The sequence below is a fragment of the Amblyomma mixtum genome, chromosome 9 (assembly GCF_055824585.1).
Source record: "Amblyomma mixtum isolate Tamu chromosome 9, ASM5582458v1, whole genome shotgun sequence".
Taxonomy (NCBI): Eukaryota; Metazoa; Arthropoda; class Arachnida; order Ixodida; family Ixodidae; genus Amblyomma; species Amblyomma mixtum.
This window is the reverse complement of record NC_143020.1, coordinates 73,456,877-73,476,869: the sequence shown is the minus strand read 5'-3', so window position 1 is coordinate 73,476,869 and position 19,993 is coordinate 73,456,877. Positions and strand designations below refer to the sequence as shown.

Below are 19,993 nucleotides of genomic sequence, written 5' to 3'. Positions count from 1 at the left end.
CCTCTTAATGCGCCCTTTTTTGATTATATCCTTTCGATGCGAAAAAAAAAACGCCGGCCGTCATTTGAAAATTTATTTACGATCTCCGGTCTTTATATTCGCGAAGACATAATGGTTGCTGCTTCATCGCAATCGTGTTAAGTATTACCTGATAACATCATACAGCCAGATATACTTTTGACATCTTAAATAGAAACACTTCTAAGCTACGACGTATTCGAAACTTTATAAAAAGTTTTTTTTTATATTCGTGTATTTTTGTAATAACGATAAGAGCAACTCTGCCAAAAGAACGGCAGCCTCATTTGCTCTGTTATGCGCGTTTTATATTCGAGCATTTCTGCCTCACGCGGACAAATACAGCAGCGTTGTTCTGTTCCCAAAAAGGCCGTCTTTAGACGAGCGGTAGAAGGTAGGCTGCCCCGCAGTAACTTGTTCCAAACTAAGACAAATGTGGTCCACGGCTCGGAAATGGACATCGCCCCCCGTCGGAAGCTACGCATGCCCCATCTTTCATTCTTACCTGGATACTGAGTGTGCTGCCGGCTCTGCTTGCAGCCTCGACTTTGGCTTCGTGTCGCGTACGGATCATTTCGCTGTACACTATTTCGCAATTCATGACGATGTTCGACCGCGGAAAACTGCCATTCTTTCTTTTCTTTCTTAGCAGAGGACTTCGCCTTGTTATCAGTGCTGTGACCTACCGTGGTCGAAGATACTGTCTTCTTTTTTTGGAAACCATGCACACGTCATGCATGGTTGAACAAATTTTGTCAGGTCAATTTCTTCTGAATTCCTGGAAACCCAGCAACTCTTCGTATACTCGATGCTTTTCGGTGTTTCTCTTCAACCTCTGACTATCGCTGATACGAGAACACCTTCGTAGCCACTTCTTCCGCTTCCAAGCGAGCAATTTTTCGAAGGCGATAAAGCTGAAGCAATAGTTACCCGCCTTCATCCTCTTCGGAGATCTACACGGACCCGGTCGCCACCTTCGCTGCCATCGCGGACTTCGTTCTTTCTATTGTAATGAGGCACTGCAGCACCTTTTAGCTGGAGTTAAAGGGATACTGAACCAAACATTTGGAGCTGCTCTTTTGCATGTAAACAAGAGCTTGACTACTAAAATTGGTAAATATGACAAGCATTTTAGCGAAAAAGGCGGATAACACGCTTTTTTTCGCGATTTATTGCCGTATCGTTGCACCTGGTGGCCGCCTGTGGAAGCTGCGACTAGACGTCATAACACCCGCGCGCCCACCGTTCCCGCAGAAGCACGATCGCCATCGCTACTCGCGTCTTTTCCGTGTCTGTCGTCTGCTCACGGCGTACACAGATATGTCAAAATGTTAATCGATGCTGTCTACATACCATAACCGTATTCACGCTTACGTCCGCTAAATGCAGCTACTTTTTCCGGACCTTGTGCCATTTCTAGCATTCTCGCTTTTAAAACAGAAGCGGGACGATATTCAAACTAGTGGCGCCATCTGATGGTTAGGAGGGGAAGCATTGTTGTCAACAAACCGACACCCCTCTTAGCCTAAAGGGGGCAGAATCGTCGCTCTAATTAAAAAATAAAGCAAATTTATTACTCGTAAGTTTTCTTATGTGCAACAGGAGATGAAGCGAAAGACTGGTGGCCCATTAATGGCCAGTGAACGCGCTGAAGAAGCCAGTAACAACGACGCAGCCAGTCCGAAGCGAGGTTTCATGCATCGAAGGGCGCCGCCATATTTGTCACCGCGGGAGGGTGCCACGACGTCACGCTTTCCACCTCGCGCCGACCGGGAGGGCTTGGCGCGCGCTCATGAAACATCGAAAATAAAACCATGCGCTGAAAAATATCCGCAGTGACGACTAGATTTCGGTGTAATCACATTCCGAGAATCTATATTGAACCTTTCTGTTCAATTTTCAGATTTTGCTTCAGTATCCCTTTAAAATAAGATGCATTGTTTAGTAAAACCAAGAATGCAAACAAAAATCTCTGCCTCTCCCGTAAACGAGAGTAGAGTAAGCATGAAATGTTTACGGGCCTAATGTCATCTCGGTGGACACCCGAACCGCACCGTACAGGAAGGGACAAACGCCACTACCCGTTCAGCGCGATGCCTTGCCATTTGAACGCAAGGTTTTTTGAGGAAAGGAAATGCCGCAGTAATTCTCTGCCATCTTGGTGGACAACCGAACCGCACCGTAAAGGAAGGGAGGAACGCCACCACCCGTTCGGCGCGATGCCTTGCCCTTTGAACGCAGCGCTTCTCCCCCGGATCACGTATGACAGCGAAGTGTAACGTGGCATTTATGTGCTTTTTGCACGCCTTATTAGAAATCGGAAATTATAATTCCGTGCATTATCAAACCCACAGCTCCACTGATATCTTGATAAACATTGAGAAGGCACTGGCAGCAGTTATTTTTTGTCTCGTTTGGAGACCAACCGGCGCTTGCATGCCGGTCGCGTAGGAGGGCTTAGAGAGTCTCGTTAAATCTCGTTAAGTCTCGTACGGTGCCCGGATGTTCTCGTTTCAGAGCCCGGATGACGAATTCAGTGCCCGGATGAGTGGATTTCAGTGCCCGGATGACGGGAATTCAGTGCCCGGATGACGGGAGTTCAGTGCCCGGATGAGTGGATTTCAGTGCCCGGATGATGGCTCTCGGTCTCGGCGTGACGTCACCACACTGCCGACAACGGGAGCTAAAAGCATTTCATGCTTAAAATTATGTTTGTGTACCGTCTTACCGTTACTCTTACCGGAGTACCGGGAGTCCGCCCACCGCCGGTGAGCACTCGCTGATTGGTCCCGATGCTGCAGGTGCGCGCGCATCTTACCGGTACCTGGCGCCATCTGGCGCTGTCAAAGAGATTTGCGCATGCGCATTTGCTGCGCATGAGCTCACGGCATTCCGGTACCGGTAACATTGTCACGGTACACGGTATCCTAAACGTGTGTGATGACGGGTGCAGCGTGGCGCAGCAGTCCGTTACAACATTCCCCTATTCGTACAGGTCGCAGTATACAGGCAGGCATCGATCTCTGTCACAGGCTGCGGCCTGCCTGACCTTCACTCCTACATGGCTGAACAGCAATCAGCAGCTTTCATACATACATTAGTCCTTCCTTGTTGCTACGTTTGCTAGTCCGCATCATTGACACGATCATTTCCTTTTGTGAGCCTCCTCGTAATGCATAAAAAATTTACACACCCTTCATCGCGGCTATTCGCTCCTTTTAATGCAGGCAAACTCGCTACGAAGTCAGAAAAGGTAGAGTGAGGTCATAATTTCCAAGTCCCGTCCTTTTTCACTGTACGGCGGTTCTCTGTCCCCGCGGAAAACTCAAGAAATTAAATGGCTTTTGCATATATGTCTACCTGCGATCTCATGGACAAGCATAGAACCCGCCTTGGTGGCTCAGCGGTTATATAGTGCTCGGCTGCTGACCAGAAACACGCGGGTTCGATCCCGGTCGCGGCGATCGCATTTCGATGGAGGCGAAATTCCAGAGGCCCGTGTACTGTGCGATGTCAACGCAAGTTAAAGAACACCCGGCTTGTTTTCCACAGCTCCACAGGCATTGAAGTTGTTATATTGCGCAGATTTTATGGTGCCCCCGTATAGCACGTGCCTTATTAAGAGAAGTAACTTTTTCACTCATTTTACACCATGTTTTCTTTCACGCACACTTAAAAAGACAGTGTTTCAACTTGAACAATTGTAGTGAGCTAAAATAGCGATGGATGTAAGAATTCAGTTCTCGTGCGAGAAAGTCAAATTTCGCGAAGGTTTCGCCTAAAACTTAATGCGAAGCTTTAGCACTTTTCGTAAAAATTCAGTTCCCTGCGACATTTTATAGTTTTTAGTCCACTGACAAAGAGTACCTCATTCAAAAAGGGCGGCAATAAACGCGAAAAGCTGTTTGGAAGAAAACGGGCAACAGCGCCTCAGAGCGCCGAGCGAATGCCACTGTCGCCCGCGATTGGCCGGGACCGTCATGACGTCATACACGGTTACCTGAGGCCAGCACCGACTGCGTTGCTGCGTAGCGCGTTGCTTCAGCTGGCTTGAGAACTGCGGTTCGCAAATTATGGATCATTCAAGCTGTCTTGAACAGTTGGTCTCTCACCATGCATGTTCGAGCCATCAGCGTGTCCAGAAAACGGCGGAACCAACGATGGCGCGGAGTGCGCCGGCAGCGAAGGTGAAGTCGCGACATTTTCACGTGCTGGAAATCTCAACTGGTACGCATGTTTCGCATACGTGCGTACACAGCGTTTAAGTGGGTGCATGTGCGTGCATAGCTTCTGCGTAGGTGCGTGTGCAAGTGGCAATTACAAAAAAAAACGAGGAAATCACGTCGAAGCGTTGTTGTCTACTCGCTGCTGCATAAAAGCCAGACAACTTGAAACGCCCGGAAACATGATCGAATTCAAGTCACCGGTAGGTTTACACGAATCAGGGGAGGTAAAGCATTAGTTTATTCATTTAACTATATTGAGGTGTGCAATTACACCCAAAGGCCTTTTAGAACTAGAAAATAATGCCAAACTGGACGAATCGGAGTGGGTTCACTGTTGTACGGCAGCACGAAGAGATGAGACGACGGATGAAGCTCACGCGTGCGCTATTCCTTCCGTCGAATGTTTGCGCTACGGTTCAACCGAAAAACTTCTGCACTTAACACCGCACATTTTGTTCTGTTTTTTTTCGCATGCTGAACACGCTTCTGAAAAATAATTATGGCTGCGTTTCGGAGCAGTGCTGCTTGTCAAAACTAGTGTGCTTGGAGATACAGCTCCAGTTGCGCATCGAGGTAGCCAGCACAATTATTTGTGTCAGATATATGCGTACCGCGACTTCGCCGTTCTGATTCGAGAAAAAAGTTGGATGAATTTTGACGCCATTGACGGTCGTCTGCCATGAACCAGCGTTCATGAATGCAGATGTTCGCATTGTTCAAGTATACTATAGTTTGATATTATCGGTTTTTATTTCAATTAGGTGCAGCTGCATATACTGCGCCGTGATGAAAGATGAAGAGGATTGCTTGTGCTTCGAACCACTCCGGGCTTCAGTCGCGCTGATTAAATTGAAATATCGAGTGCCCGCATCATTCTAAAGCTTCCATAATAGTCACTGTGGCGGAAATGGTCGGAGCACGAGACAGTTGATTGCGTAGGCACGAGAATTTTTCCTTTTCACGGCAGTGACCCTCTGGGCAAAAAGTTTCCTATCCTTTCGCAATGTGTGGAACACCACGTCTTCTTCTCGACCGCCAGAGTTCGCACAACCGAACACTGCCCAAAACGAGGGCATGATGACGGCCTGTCGGTGCACGCACTCGCCACAGAACGCCCGAACCAATGATAGCAAACGGCACTGGCTTAGGATAGCGTTGATCCGTCGTTCACCGAAGCGGGGGCCGGAAAGGAGCAAGTAAAGCAGGCGACCGGAAGACTACCCGTGAATGGCGTCACTTCCGCCAGTTCTCCCTTTTTGCCACCCCCTACTGGACGCTTCCGGAAGCGACCAGGGCGTGTCGCCGGCGGGATTTAACAAGCGATTGCGGCTCTTTTTCCAGCCACTATCGAGAGAAAAATTACACACATGATTTTCAAGGTCCCTTCTTCCCAACCACACGTTTCATGCAACTGGTGGCGAAGGTTTCTACTAACACTTTAGTAATGGATCTGTCATGGCACCCTTGTTGCCATGACATACTGCGTTCTCTTCCCCGTCATTTTCACGCCTAACTTGACAACCACTCACCAAAGGTCACCTATTTCCAGGAGCACTACGTAGCCATCATTTTCAAATGGAACTGCTATCTTCCAGCCTATACTGTTTCCGGAGAACGTAGTTTCGTTGACCATGAAAAAAAGCTGGCCTGCTTTGAAATGGTATCCATCTGTAAAGGCCTTTCAGCGGCAGGTGAACATATCGATCGCGGGTAAAAGTGTTACAGACAGTAATAAGCCAAACCATACGTAATCGACACATCACTTTTTCACTTCCATTAAAAAAAAAATTGCTCCGCATTTCCATTCGGCTGGGAATTCACGTGTGGGCCCGACCGCCTAGTTTCTAAATCAGCACCGGAAATCGTCCCAATATTGCAGATAAATGGTTTCACGCTGGCTCTTTGTAGGACCGTACTTTAAAAATACGTTTCTAATATTGGGCCGATTACCTGTGTGGCTTGGGTTATTACCTATCAGCTTCAATGAAAGTTTCCAGGTCAGTTTTTTTTTAAGCCATCCTAGCGGCGTGACATATCTCAAGTCAGCGGCGGTACAGGGTAAGCCGCAATTAAAGGGAACACGGCTTCGCGTGGCCACGTGCCTGCGGAGTGCAATTGCACCTAATCCGTTCATGAATCGATGCAGAGCGGCGCACGAGAAGAGAGACTTCGACCAGGTGTTTCTGTCATGTGCCCCTTTGCACGGGTTGTCTAACAGCTTGGGCTTAATGGTACTCTGTATGTGGGCATCCACGCGGAGCCCTGTTCCCTCTGAGCGTGATTGACCCTGCACATTTCGAGGCGCGACATTTTCCAGCTCCGCTGCACTTACGATGAGAGCCAGCCCATGCAGTCGCGATTGTTGCCTTGACGACCGCCACAAAAAAAGATAAGACTGCGGGGGCGGAAAAAGCAGTTCCTGATGCGACCGGCGAAGCGGACGCATACGTGGTGAAAGATGCCTCCCTCAAGCCCTCAGTACACGGTGGTGGGATTCTCCCCAGAGCTGGACTGGAGGCCCCTGACTTTCGTCAAACCTCTTCCAGCCAACCATGTATGCAACACCTGCGGATTGGTGCGAAAGAAGACCGCGTTGCTGCCCTGCATGCACGTGCTGTGCGAGTGTTGCTACGGGCAGTGCAGCCAGGAGGGATCGAAGGAGTGTCCTCTGGACGGCAACCACTTCGAGAAGGAGGACGTCCGCCTGTTGGACTGCACTGCGGACGATCTGCTGAGAAGGGAGGTAATTACGGGAGTGGGGTTTCTTTGATGCTTTTCGTTTGCGCCTTGCGATCTGCCGCACAGGATCTCCCGCATGCCTACACATTTCACATGAATCGGAGGACAAAATCACACTGTAATTCAATGAAAGAGCCCTGTAAAATGTTCTTATCTTTGCGGAGCCCCCTTATCGGCTTAATGTTGCGGTGGCCGGGCGTGGTATCCGTAAAATAATGCCGCTGCTGGGGCTCATTGGCTACGCCGCCCGGCCGCTGATCCGAAAGACGCGGGTTCGATACCGGCCGCGGAGGTCGAATTTCGATGGAGGCGAATTCTAGAGGCCCCTGTACTGTGCGATGTCAGTGCACGATAATGAACCCCAGGTGGTAGAAATTTCAGGGACCCATCAGTACGGTGTCTCTCATTGTCCCGGCAGCTTTTGGACATAAACCCCCGTAAACCGGAAACAATATCCGTAAATTAACGAAGCCGCAGCACCGTAAAAATTCGAAATCCAAGGAGTCCTATGCAGTATCTCAGCTGCAAAAATATGTGCGCGGCTATGCTAACTGCAGGGCTCTCCAGAGCCGATGTGAGAGATATGTTGCTCTTGAAAGCCCTGATATAATGAGAGGATAACTTCTCAGTGTCAGCTGCTTTCGAGTGGTGCATATTGGAGAGCTCCGGAAGAGACTCGGTGGTATCGAACTTTTCGTCCTCAACTATAAAGTCTCGATGATGATTGAAGCATGGAATTACGCTTCTAGCTTAGGCTGTGCCTTGACCCTAGACCTATCCACAAGCTAAAGCTCGGTTTAACCACTGAGCCTGCTCCGGAAATAGATACCATACCGAGATTTCGAACAAATATCCCAAGTTTTCCAATTTACCTTTCCCCGATGGGAAAATGAGTTAATAGATATCTCATTACTTTATAATAATGGAGTAATTACTCATTGGCGTCCACCCGAGCGCAGCCACACGGCTACAAAGGAAAGCTATACAGCTTTCTCAGAAACTTCGTAGTTAAAGGAAAATTCGTCCTGGTCCGGTAATTACTCATTGGGTACCAATGAGTAATTACTCCATTTATTCAAATCTACTCCACCTTGGGGGATTCCCCTAAACATTTGACCAACACTGTTCCGACTTCGAGTTATTGATCAATTCGCTCTCGCCCTACCATAAGCTTGCCGTCCCGGTTAGCTCAATTGGTAGAGCGACTGCTCCGGTGAAGCGGTGGTCCCGGGTTCGAACCCCGGACCAGGACGAATTTTTCTTTAACTACGAAGTTTCTGAGAAAGCTGTATACCAATGAGTAATTACTTCATTATTACAAGTCTACTCCACCTTGGGGGATTCCCCTAAACATTTGACCCATTACTTTATCACGCCTCCAAAGTAATCAGGTAACCAAAAGCGGCGACATAGTTATCTCGCACTGCTGGCTGCGTTTAGTGTTTCCATGGTTAGAATGTGATTAAATTTAGAGTAGAGCCTTGCGTTCCAGTCGCGTACGGCCGACGTCTCCATGTCTCTACCTTCGCCGCATATATATAGCAGAGTATCGTGCTTTCCTTCGACTGAAAAACCGCCTCTTAGATTTAAAGTTAGCATTCCGTTCTACATTCTACCGCGGGGGTCTGAAGCCGCCGCTGCAAAGTTCACCTGCAGCTCCTTGATGCAGCCTAGGATGCAGTGCTGTAGCGTCGCCAAAGCTGTCAGGGGCAGGCCGTCGTAATCTTCGCTGGACAAAAAAAGTGGGACCTCCCACCTGTTGCCGGACTTCTCCGAGATAAGTTACGCGCCTTTCTCGGACAAAATGTGTCAGTTCAAGGTAACATTATCATCCTTTCAAAAATGTGTGACGATTGGTGAGGCAAGCGTTATTTAATCTGTACGACAACAATATTTTGTCCGTGATTTCCGTACGTTATAGTCATTAAGGTACACGATGCAGATTCAGTATACACAGAAAATTTTAAATGTGATTGCAATGGTAAATGTTGGTCACGACCAACGTTTAATTTCTCAAAATCAATTACACGAAAAATAATGAAAAATATTCCACAGCCATCAAAGCCCCACAACCGAGCGGTTATTTTTGACTCATCCTAGAGAACGTCACTACTCCCTCGCCACATAGTCGCAACATGTCTCAAGTTGGCTGATTTTGCATCCTTGCAGGTCAAGTGCTGGAATGAAGGTAGTGGCTGCCAGTATGCGACAGCTGCTTCAAGGATAGTCCGGCATTTCCAGCTGGAATGTGAGCACCACTCCATCCGTTGTCCCAAGTGCTCGGCCACCGTCCTTTGCAGAGACGTGTGCGAGCATCTCCGGTCGGCCTCTTGCAACACTTCGACATCCGTGGCATCCGAAAGCGAAGTTCCACCGGCTCAAGCGGAAGAGGCAGCATCGTTGACTTCTTTCAGAGGAGCCTTCGAAAGGCAGGCGGGTGAAATCACAGCGTATCTGAGGCCGATGGCTGTTGATATTAACACACATGGAGACCGATTAAGTCATATCTCTCATGGCATAAACATGCTGAAGGAGACACTGCATCAAGAACTAACGTCTTTGAAAGGACAGAACCACGAGGAAATAACGTCGTCCAACGCTGAACTGAAACAATGTTTTGCGACATGCTGCGATACAGTTAACTCTTGTTTGGAAACTATAAAACGTGTAGAAAAAAAACTGAACGATAAATTCAGCGGAACTCGAGACGACTTGTCGCAGATTGCAGATAGCATTGAGCAAGTCAAGGCGGAATTGAAGGACAGCGTTCAAAAAACGTTGCATCCTGTCCGCAATGTGCCTAGAGTGAGTGCACTACAAGAGACGCACTGCGAATTTCTTGTAAAAGGAGTTAAATCGCTTCAAGACAATGTGATGCAGTATGAATGGGCTGACTATGCCAGCGAGAAGGTGTACCTTTGCGGCTACTGCATGACTCCTGGAGTGTGGTTCGAGCGTGGCGCGACATCTGTACGGCTGGAATTCAGGTACCAACTGTACAAGGGCGACATGGACGACGAAGTAGAGTGGCCTTTCAAGCATAAGATCCGGATGAGCGTAATTCATCCGAGAGGAAGGGAGGAACTTGGGCGAGTATTTAGAGCAGATGCATCTGACCCAGGTAATCAAAAGCCAAAAACATCATTCAACGAGCCTTGTTACTATATTAGTTCCATTACAATGCAAGATCTCGTCCGTGGCGGGTACGTAGATAATGACAAGCTTCGGATGAAGTTTGAACTGCTGCCTTGAACCAAGCTTGAGCGCGGACACGGGCCATCCGTAACATCTTCATATTAGTGAACGGCCTTGTAGACGCTCCATTTCTTTCCTCAGTTGTTTTGGGACTAACTTTACTTTAGGAATAAATTCGGCTGAAAACACTGCTATGAAGGCTCTTTCCCAACAGCTTTGATTAGAGACACTGCACAAAAATATCTTCTAATTTTGTTTTATTTCTGACCCTCAGATTGCCTTTTTACTGAAGTATGTGGTATAAATAACTAAATAAACAAATCTTTTCCTCCGTCTAGCAGCGAATGCTCCGTATTTCTCGAAACATTCAATAAACAATAGTAACCGCTTATTGCGTAAATTTTTATTATATCTTTTCTCAACGAAAAAAAAAACACTGGCTTTGATTTGAAATTGATCTGCTAAGTACAATCTTTACATTTTCTTTACAATCTTTACATGCGCGAGCCGATCAGGTGGCTCAGTGGTTATGGCGCTCGGCCTCTGAACTGAAAGACACGGGTTCGATCCCGGCCTCGGCGGTCGAATTTCGATGGTGGCGAAATTCTGGTGGCGATGTCGGTGCCAGATAAAGAAGTCGAGGTGGTCGAAATGTCCGGAGCCCTTTACTACGGCGAGCATCATAGCCTGAGTCGCTTTGGGACGTTAAACCATCGTGAACCATTATAGGCGAGGAGACAATGGCGGCAACATTGTCATAATCTAGTTATCCACTATACAGCATAATACAGCCAGGTACACTTCTGACACCTTAAATAGAAACAGTTTGAAGCTACGACATGTTCAAAATTTTGAAGTGTGTTTTTTCCCATTATCGTTTTTTGTGTTGGGATCAGAGCAACTCTGTCAAAAGTACCGCAGCCTCATTTCATCTGTTATGTACGCTTTAGCATCAAGCATTTCCTCCGCAAGCGGGCAAATATGGCAGCGTTGATCTGTTCCCAAAAAAGGCCTCCTTTACAGAGGCGCTCGACGGTAGGCTTCCTCGCAGTAACTTTTTCTAAACGAACACCCATGTGGCCCACGGCGGGCAAGCGGGATCGCGTCCGTCGGAAACTACGCACGCTAGTCTTCCATGCTTACCTGGATGAGCATGCTGCCGTCTCAGCTTGAAGCCTCGACTTTGGCTTCGAGTCGCGTATGGATCATTTCATTGCACACTGTATCGCAACTAGTGACGATGTTGGTCCGCGGAAAACTGCGCCTTTGTTCTTCCTCTTCAGAAGAGGACTTCGCATTGTTTTCGCAAGAGGGGTTGGTGGCTTGGTTGGCCTCAAATAAAGATGGTACGTACCCACTACGGGGGAGTGGTGGCCAAGACACAGGCGGTGAATTGCAAGAAACACGAGCGCTTAGTGGGAAAAAAGCAGTAGTAATAGCGTACAGGATGATAGATTGGTCGACGTGACCTGTCGTGGTCGAATATACTGTCTTCCTTTCTTTGGAAACCATGCATGCATCACGCATGGCTCAACAAACTTTTCCAGGTAAATTTCATTTGAATTCCTGTAAACTCAGCAAATCTTCGTATTCTCGGTGCTTATCAGGTTTTGTTTTTGACCTCGGACTACCGCTTATTCAGAACAGCTTCGCGCCCAGTTTCTAATCTCGTTTTCAAGGTAGTAATTTTTCGCAGGCGATGAAGCTGAAGCAAAACTTCCACGCCTTCTCACCTTCCCAGAGCTGCCTTACACGGATCCGGTCGCCACAATCTGTGCCAACGCGGACTTCGTGCCTCCTAATGCCATGAGCCACTGCGGCGTCTAGCTCCATTTAAAACAACACGTATTACTCAGTAAAAACAACAATTCAAACAAAATCTATGTTGGGGCTCAAAATCTTTGTCTTCCCATAGAATATTTTCCGTGTACTACGAAGCCAACATTGCCCAAACCCTCTGCTAAATCGCGCATACAATGCAATAAGTAGAGTATCGTTGCACTTACCATCACATCAACCTAACCTACCTCTTTGCAAAAGCGAAATTGACGACAGAAAAAAAAAATATCAGCTGAAATCTCTCTAGTAGTATAAAATATCTTCTTCCCCTCTGTTATTTTATGGCGTTTTGTACAGTGCGCTACAAGCTGTAAAAATGTGTAGCAGCGCACTATCTCGCCTCCACGCACGTTAAGCAACAAAAGTGCTTCAACCAAAAAATTTCTTTAGACAGTCTGTAGACTGTCCATAGACTTCTGTCTACGAAGGCTGTAGACTTTCTATAGACAAATCCTAGATAAGTCTCTAAACAATATGCTACAGACAGTCCATAAATTTATGGCCATATACTTTAAGTAGACTGTTGTCCATAGGCATTATAGAGACTGTGAGTAGAAAATATGAAATGGAAGTCGATTGTGTCTTTAAGACGTCTATAGACTGTCTATAGACCATTTTAATAAGGAATGGCGCCGCTGCGGGTGGGCCTCTTGTACGCGCACAGGTAGATGCATTCTGATTGAACGGTACACCTCGACTCTCTGTACGCTTCCTAAGAGACATAAATAAAGTAGTTCCACTTTGCATAGAGTAGCGCCAGTTAACTGGAATGTAGGTGACAACATGCCAGGCAGTAGCCGCAATAAAATACGAGACCCCGTGTTTTTTTTTTTTAATTTGCCAGTCGTGTAAACAAGTATCATTTTCATTCAAATAAAAGCAGACGCGTGCTAACTTTTAACAAAAGATTTTAAACCATTTGCCTCGTTCCTCAAGTTATTGGAGTACCCTACGCAAGTACTGGACCACAGCATAATAAATCCTTAGTTCCCGTGAAAGCGGTGTGAAATTAATCCACTCCTTAGCAGCCATCCCAGGGACGCGCGCTACCGATTTAGCCATGGGCGCCACTATTTTTTATTGGGGTATTTATTGCGCTAGTACGCTAGGTACGACGTGCGGCAAGAAGGCTCAGTGCAATTTTATGCCGGGTTCATATGAGAGAGAAACTTTGTGGCAGTGTCCCTATCGCTTTCAACTTATCGCAAGCTAATCGAAAGGTATGCTGTGTCGCCTTTATAGCTGGCTTGTCTTTTTGTCTACCCATTCCGGATTTGCTGGACGCTGGCTGTTCGTGCATGCGAAAGAGTGCCTGCGTACGGCCGCCTATGATGGAGAAAACCTGTCCCTCAAGAAGTATTTGTTCCTCAGGAGTCGTTAAGGTTTCTTCCGCGTTACGGCATCGAGTGATCCCTAAAGGAAAGAGGGTTTGGTTTGGTTTGCTTTATGAGTTTTTAACGTCCCAAAGCGACTCAGGCTATGAGGGACGCCGAAGTGAAAGGCTGCGGAAATTTCGACCACCTGGGGTTCTTTAACGTGCACTGACATCGCACAGTCCACGGGCCTCTAGAATTTCGCCTCCATCGAAATGCGACCGCCGCGGCCGGGATCGAACCCGCGTCTGTCGGGTCAGCATCCGAGCGCCGTAACCACTGAGCGACCGGGGCAGCCAAAGGAAAGAGGGGAAGCGCCTGATGACTGCGTTGTCACCAATTAGTGGGCGTACTTTAGATTGCCGCAACCTGGTAGTATTATGACGAGCGAGAATTACAGGCCGTTCTCCTTCAGTATACAATCAACGAATTAAAAGCTCGGCATATCACTCACAGGGCTGACTGAATTCTGTGATAAGGTAGACTGGGGCATTATATAATCTATGAAGACTTCGGCTTAAGTGTGAAATCGGTTGTAAGTTACCATGCAAGCTACGCACTTCCGCCATCGCTTTGCTTAATGTCCGTTTCGTATACTTACCGCCCCTCTCGTGTCTCCTGGCATGAATGATGGCTGCAGCGGAACCCAGGCAATACGTTACAACATTCCCCTCTTCGAACTGACCACATGATACACGCAGGCATCGATCTCCATCACAGGCTGGCAGCCTAACTGACTTTCACGTCTTTGTGGCTGAACAGCAATCAGTAGGTCTCACGCATGCATTAACACCTCCCCTGTTCCTACGTTGAATAGTGCGCATTATATTCACACAATCTTTCCTTTTCTGAGAAAACTCGATATGCATAAGCAATTTACAGACACTTCATCGCGGCTGTTCGCTCCTTTCAAAGAAGGCCGACTCGCTATACGACGCAGGAAACAGCTAAAGCTAAGGTCAACTGGATGTCGCCTTTCTTTCCTTTTTTTTTTTTGCCCTGTTTTTCATATGTACATATGTTCGCCACGATGACTGAGCTTTGCACTTGTGTTCATATTTGTTTTTTCTTTTCTTCCTGTCCCACCTATGGCAAAGAATCTGTTGTATATATTTGTGCACAGTCATATGTACTGGATCCTGCATGACATAGAATTGTATAGAGTGCAGCCGCGGTGGCTCAGTGGCTATGGTGCTCGGCTGCTGGCCCGAAAGACGCGGGTTCGATCCCGGCCGCGGCGGTTGAATTTCTTTGGAGGAGAAATTCGAGGCTCGTGTACTGTGCGATGTCAGTGCACGTTAAAGAACCCCAGGTGGTCGAAATTTCCGGAGCCCTCCACTACGGCGTCTCTCATAGCCTCAGTCGCTTAGGGACGTTAAACCCCATAAACCAACCAACCAACAAAATTGTGTGTCTGTTTTTCTTTTCCTGTAATGCTGTCAAAACTGTATGCGGAGGGAGGGCCTCCTGAGGCTAGTAGCCTTTAGCTTTCGCTTCGCTTTTTCTGTGTATTGGAAAGAAACCAATAAACAATCAACAATATTTAGTCGTCCCGTCCTATTTCTCTCTATGGCGGATCTCTGTCCCCGAGGAAAACTAACTAATTTAAATAGCTCATCTCGTCCACGACCTGAGAACGTTAAAAAGAACGTCAATTTGGGCCAGGTGATGCTGCATTATGTGAGACTGAAAAGGCAATAGCGCTGCTGCGAAACACACCCAAGAAAGACTGACGCAGGACATGCGCTAACTTCATCTGAGTTTATTTACTGCCAAGCCAGCAAATATATAGAAAAATTTTCAGCCATCTGCAAAAAAAGAAACAAGAAATGGCATCAACCAAACCGTCCAAGATATCACATCACGGTCTTGATAAGGCAGACCGAAGTATCGCTTACACAATCTAATCCCCTCTTTTTTATGTAGAATGCTTCCAAAACCTAACGTGCCTTCCTATCTCTACTTCTGCCAAGAATCTTTTATCTCCTGAAGTCGTGGTTCACACTTCTTGCAGTGCCTGGATGTTTTTTCAGCCGGCCCATGTTCTGCCGCACGGTTACACACGAAGCCTTCAGCACAGTGCTGTGAAAGATGTGCACCTCAGTTGCCTTTCTCCCGAGGATCGTCGTCGGAATGGCCGGTTTGGTCGGGTCGGGTGCTCGTCGATGCGACGAATGACAATGGCACGAAGCGCTTCGCGTCTTCGTCCACTCGTGCGGCGGCACGTTGCCGGTTGGGGCAGCAACTCCAAACTTCCTGAGAAGCAAAACTTATTTATAGGGGTGTGCGAATATTCGAAATGTTCGAATATAATTCGAATATTGTATTTTCAGTATTCGTATTCGATTCGAAATCCAAGTATTCGTGTTGTTTCGAATATTCGATACGAAGCGAATATTTGTATCTAGCCGAATATTCTATTGCGAGCACCGGCGTTCATTTCGGTCCGCAAGTCCTATCGACAGAGACATAACATGGCGGCGCCCAGAGCAATGCGTAACATTGGGCCATGCAGTAGCTGACTGCACTGGTGAGCTTCTTTGTGCGAAGCTGGTATGGTCAGAGCTGTGCACGAAATACCTCGCAATACGAGCCAGTTCAGTGCGAATTGAGAGGGCATTATCTGTGGCTGGAGAAGTCGTTTCAGCTAGAAGGGAACTGCTACTTCTGCTTCACCATGTGGAGCAGCCGGTTTTCCTTCACGACAACCTTTTATGTTCATCCCAGCAACACGCTTTTGTGATTATGGCAAGCTAGCCTTGATCAATGCTGTGTACTAGCCATCTTCTGATATTTCCACTCTTCTAGGAACAATGTTCGAGACTGACACTTTTTGAGCAGACACACACACCTTTTGTGGTCATTTCATCACTGATAGTTGAACTGAACTGTGATGTTCTTGGCTGCTCAAATAAATGTTTTGTAGTGGTTGAATGCGTCTGTCCTTGATTATTCGATATTCGATTCGATATTCGGAACCAAGTATTCGTATTCGATTCGTATTCGAAAAATTTGATATTCGCACACCCCTACTTATTTAATGAAGACGAGACCAAAATACAAGAACTAAGAGAAAAGGCTGTTTAAAAAAAGGCTGTTTAAAAGAAGGGCCGCATAAAAGCGGCCGAGTCTGAGACTCGGCGCGCTCCCCCCGCTCTTTGTTCGTAGCGGGTTTTAACACCTTCGATAATTGGGCGGAGCTTTATTAAACCTGCTCTCGCCCAATTCCAACCAATGCTGCTGAAATGCCACTGTACATGCAAATGGGCGGAGCCCAGTGCTCGCCAGAGCCCGACTCTAGAGGCGCCAGTAAGTCCACTGCTTAGGTAGACAGTCGGGTGGTTTCAGAAGGCGCCGACCTTATTGTCCCCCACACCCACTTGACAGCTCATCTCTCTTCAATGTAGAACGGTCGCCGACCCTATGCAGCCCTGACAAGGCTGTTCGCGGTCTGCTCCCCGTTTCCCGCGGCCTTGGAGAGCGCCCGAAGCGCGCGACGCGCTGTCTCCATTCTCGATCCCTCCCGACTTAGCCGGACACGGTAGGGGGAAATTAGCTACTGGCGCCGTAGGCCTCTAGCTTAAAGTTCTTTTAGCGATCGTGCACGCTCAGCCGCGCTGCCATTAACGCCCCGCCCCGTTTGGCCCACATAGGCTTTTCCGCAGGTCAGTGGTATCTCGTATACCACCCCTGTGCAGCACTTCACTAACTGCTTGTCATGCGTTTTGTTGCAAGAGCTCTTTTTATCGCTCGCAATTCGCGAGCATAGCTGGGCAAGCTTCCGTGGAGCACAAAGCACGACTGGCACGCCACGTAGCTTCGCCACCTTTTTCACATTGTGCTCGACCCTTCGCATATAAGGTACCACTTCTGGTTTCACGAATTGTTTTTTTTGGCTCACATGACTTTTCAAATAGGGCACATTTGATTTTTCTTCCGAGGGCTTCAGCAACTTCTTTGATGACCGAGCATGGGAACACCGCCGAAACCAACCGGTCAACTTGCTCATCAAAACTCGCCTGCATAGCATGCTGACACGACTTCACGAGAGCTGATTAGAGACAGAGGCCAGCAATGGCGCGTTTTACAGTTTGTGAATGAGCTGATGCACAAGGATATAGCTCCTTCTCTGCTCGAGGTCAGTATCGCCAACAGACATGGTGCTCGCCCAGTGTAATGTTAAGATCTAAAAACTGCAAACACCCCGGCATAGAAAGTTCATGAGTGAGCACCAACCCCCTACCCTCGTTTTGAAAATTGTCTAAAACTGTGCTCACAGCATCTGTGTAGGTCAAGTGTTTTCTTGTTTTTGAAACTATTAGAATATAGTCAACATACCTAAACACTTTGGTACTCCAATGTTTGGGGGAATCCCCCAAGGTGGAGTAAATTTGTAATAAGGGAGTAATTACTCATTGGCATCCACCCAAGCGCAGCCATACGGCTAAAAAGGAAAGCTATAAGCTGAGAAAGGAAAGCTGAGAAAGCTGTATAGCTTTCCTTTGTAGCCGTATGGCTGCGCTTGGGTGGATGCCAATGAGTAATTACTCCCTTATTACTTTGGTACTCCAATGTTAAACTTAGTTCTAGGCCGCGGTGAATGAATGCTGTTTGCACATATGTGTACCTGCGATTCCTTGGTCAAGCCTACCAGCCGCCGCGGTGGATCAGAAGTTATGGTGCTCGGCTGCTGTCCCGAAAGACGCGGGCTCGATCCCGGCCGCGGCGGTCGAATTTCGATGGAGACGAAATTCTACAGGCCCGTGTACTGTGCGATGTCAGTGCACGTTAAGGAAACCCCGGCTGTTTTTCCCGAGCAGTAGAGCTCTCGCTCTGAAAGTCCTCGCAGGGAAGTTGTTGTATTAGGCAGCTTTTATTGAGCCCCCGTATAGGACGCGCCTCATTAAGGAAAGTATTTTCTTCGCTCATTTTATAGCATGTTTCCTCTGGCTCACACATCGGAAGACAGTGTTTACTTCAACAGTTTTAGACAGTTGTAATACGAGCTATGCACGAATCAGTTCTCGTGCGAGAAATTCAATTGGTCGCCAAGGTTTCCCCTAAAATTTTAGTAACGTATCTGCCATTATACCTTTGTTGCCTTGACATAGTGCTTTCGCTTATTACTTGACAAACCGGTTCAAAAGGTGACAGTTCGTGCTGGAGTTTACGTAGCCTTCATTTTCAGATAGAGCTGCTATCGTCCAACCAACACCAGTTGCGGAGAACGTAGTTTCATTGCCTCCTATCGTCCAACCAACACCAGTTGCGGAGAACGTAGTTTCATTGCCCATGAAAAAAAGCTCGACTGTTCAGAAATGGTACCCATCTATGTAGTCTCTGCGGCATGCGATCATACCGATCGGGAGAACAACTTTCACAAATAGTACTAAGCCAAACCATGCGTTTTCGCGAAATAACTTTTTCTCTTCAGTTAAAAAAAAAATAATAATCCGCTCTCCTTGCGATTCGCGTGGAAACAGGTGTGCGAACCTTCTACCTCCTAGTTTCCCAATCAGCACAAGTGATCGGCCAGTATTGCAAATGGATGGCATCACTGTGGCCCTTTGTAGGACCGTACTTTGCTAATACATTTCCATTATTGGGCCGGTTACATGGGCTGCTTGTGTTATTACCTATCAGCTTCTATGAAAGTTTCGCGGTCAGTTTTTTAAAGCCATCTATAGCGTCGTGTCATCTCTAGTGATCGGCGGTATATATCGAAGCGTTGCATTTCACTACTCCGCTGCACTTACGATGAGAGCCAGCCCATGCAGTGGCGACTTTCGCCTTGACGACCGCCACAAAGAAGATAGGACCGCGGGGGCAGAAAAAGCAGTCCCTGATGCGACTGGCGCTGCGGACGTACGCGGTGAACGATGCGGAGGGAAGCAGACGACGCGCCCAGCTGCGTCACCGTCACTATGGGTGCGTTCCAATTCTCTAGACGTCCGACAAGATGTCTAGTGTGACGTCTAGGAAGCCGTCTACATGTCTACATATTGGAACGTGTCTACTTCACGCGCCGCCTTTCGTCATACAACATGAACTAAAATTTACAAATAGTTGCACGCCTATGTTCTTAAAAATTGTGAATAAAAGAAGTTAAAAACGCTCTGTTAGTAGTTTCCTCTTTCTTTTTTGTTTTTGCTGCAATAATGTTGCGTTCATCGCTACAGCTTTTGCAGACAATCTCACTCGCGTAGCAGACGATCTCACCGGCCCGATTTCCTCCCGCGCCATTCAAACATATAAGCTGCTATAGCAATCGTAGGTCCACAAAGGCTGCTTTATTGGCCGCCAGTTCTTATAAAAATCAACTTAACGGAACGACTCACGCTTGAAAGATGGTGCGTCTCCGTGCCAGCGAAGAGCACGGCTCGCTCAGCTCCGACTGCACCAACTGCTCCGCCATCTTTAGACAGGAAGTTAGCCTGCATCGATGTTGACTTCGGCGAAGCAGTCTTTTGGACGGCTTCGTGAAAAATGGAACACGTCTCAAAATGACGGCTCTCCGGTAAGACGTCTAAGTAGACCATAGAGTTTCTTACTATTACCTAGAGGGAAAGCTGGCAGCCCGTCTATGGGAGTTTGCATGGCGAC

The 19,993-nt window shown here is 47.5% G+C and overlaps 1 protein-coding gene across 2 annotated transcripts in view; it reads left to right on the top strand.

Annotated features, from left to right (window-relative positions):
- Positions 1-91: 91 nt before the first annotated feature.
- Positions 92-19,993, top strand: part of LOC149329729 (TNF receptor-associated factor 3-like) — a 116,052-nt gene continuing 96,150 nt past the window's right edge. The window contains exons 1-2 of one of the 2 annotated variants that reach the window (XM_089560439.1): positions 92-6,987; positions 9,153-10,369. In XM_089560439.1, coding sequence (XP_089416565.1) covers positions 6,703-6,987; positions 9,153-10,235 — 1,368 coding nt within the window. In that variant the 5' untranslated portion in view covers positions 92-6,702 and the 3' untranslated portion in view covers positions 10,236-10,369. Of the gene's footprint in view, positions 6,988-9,152; positions 10,370-19,993 lie in introns of those variants that run through there. The other variant, XM_089560440.1, reaches the window with a different exon arrangement.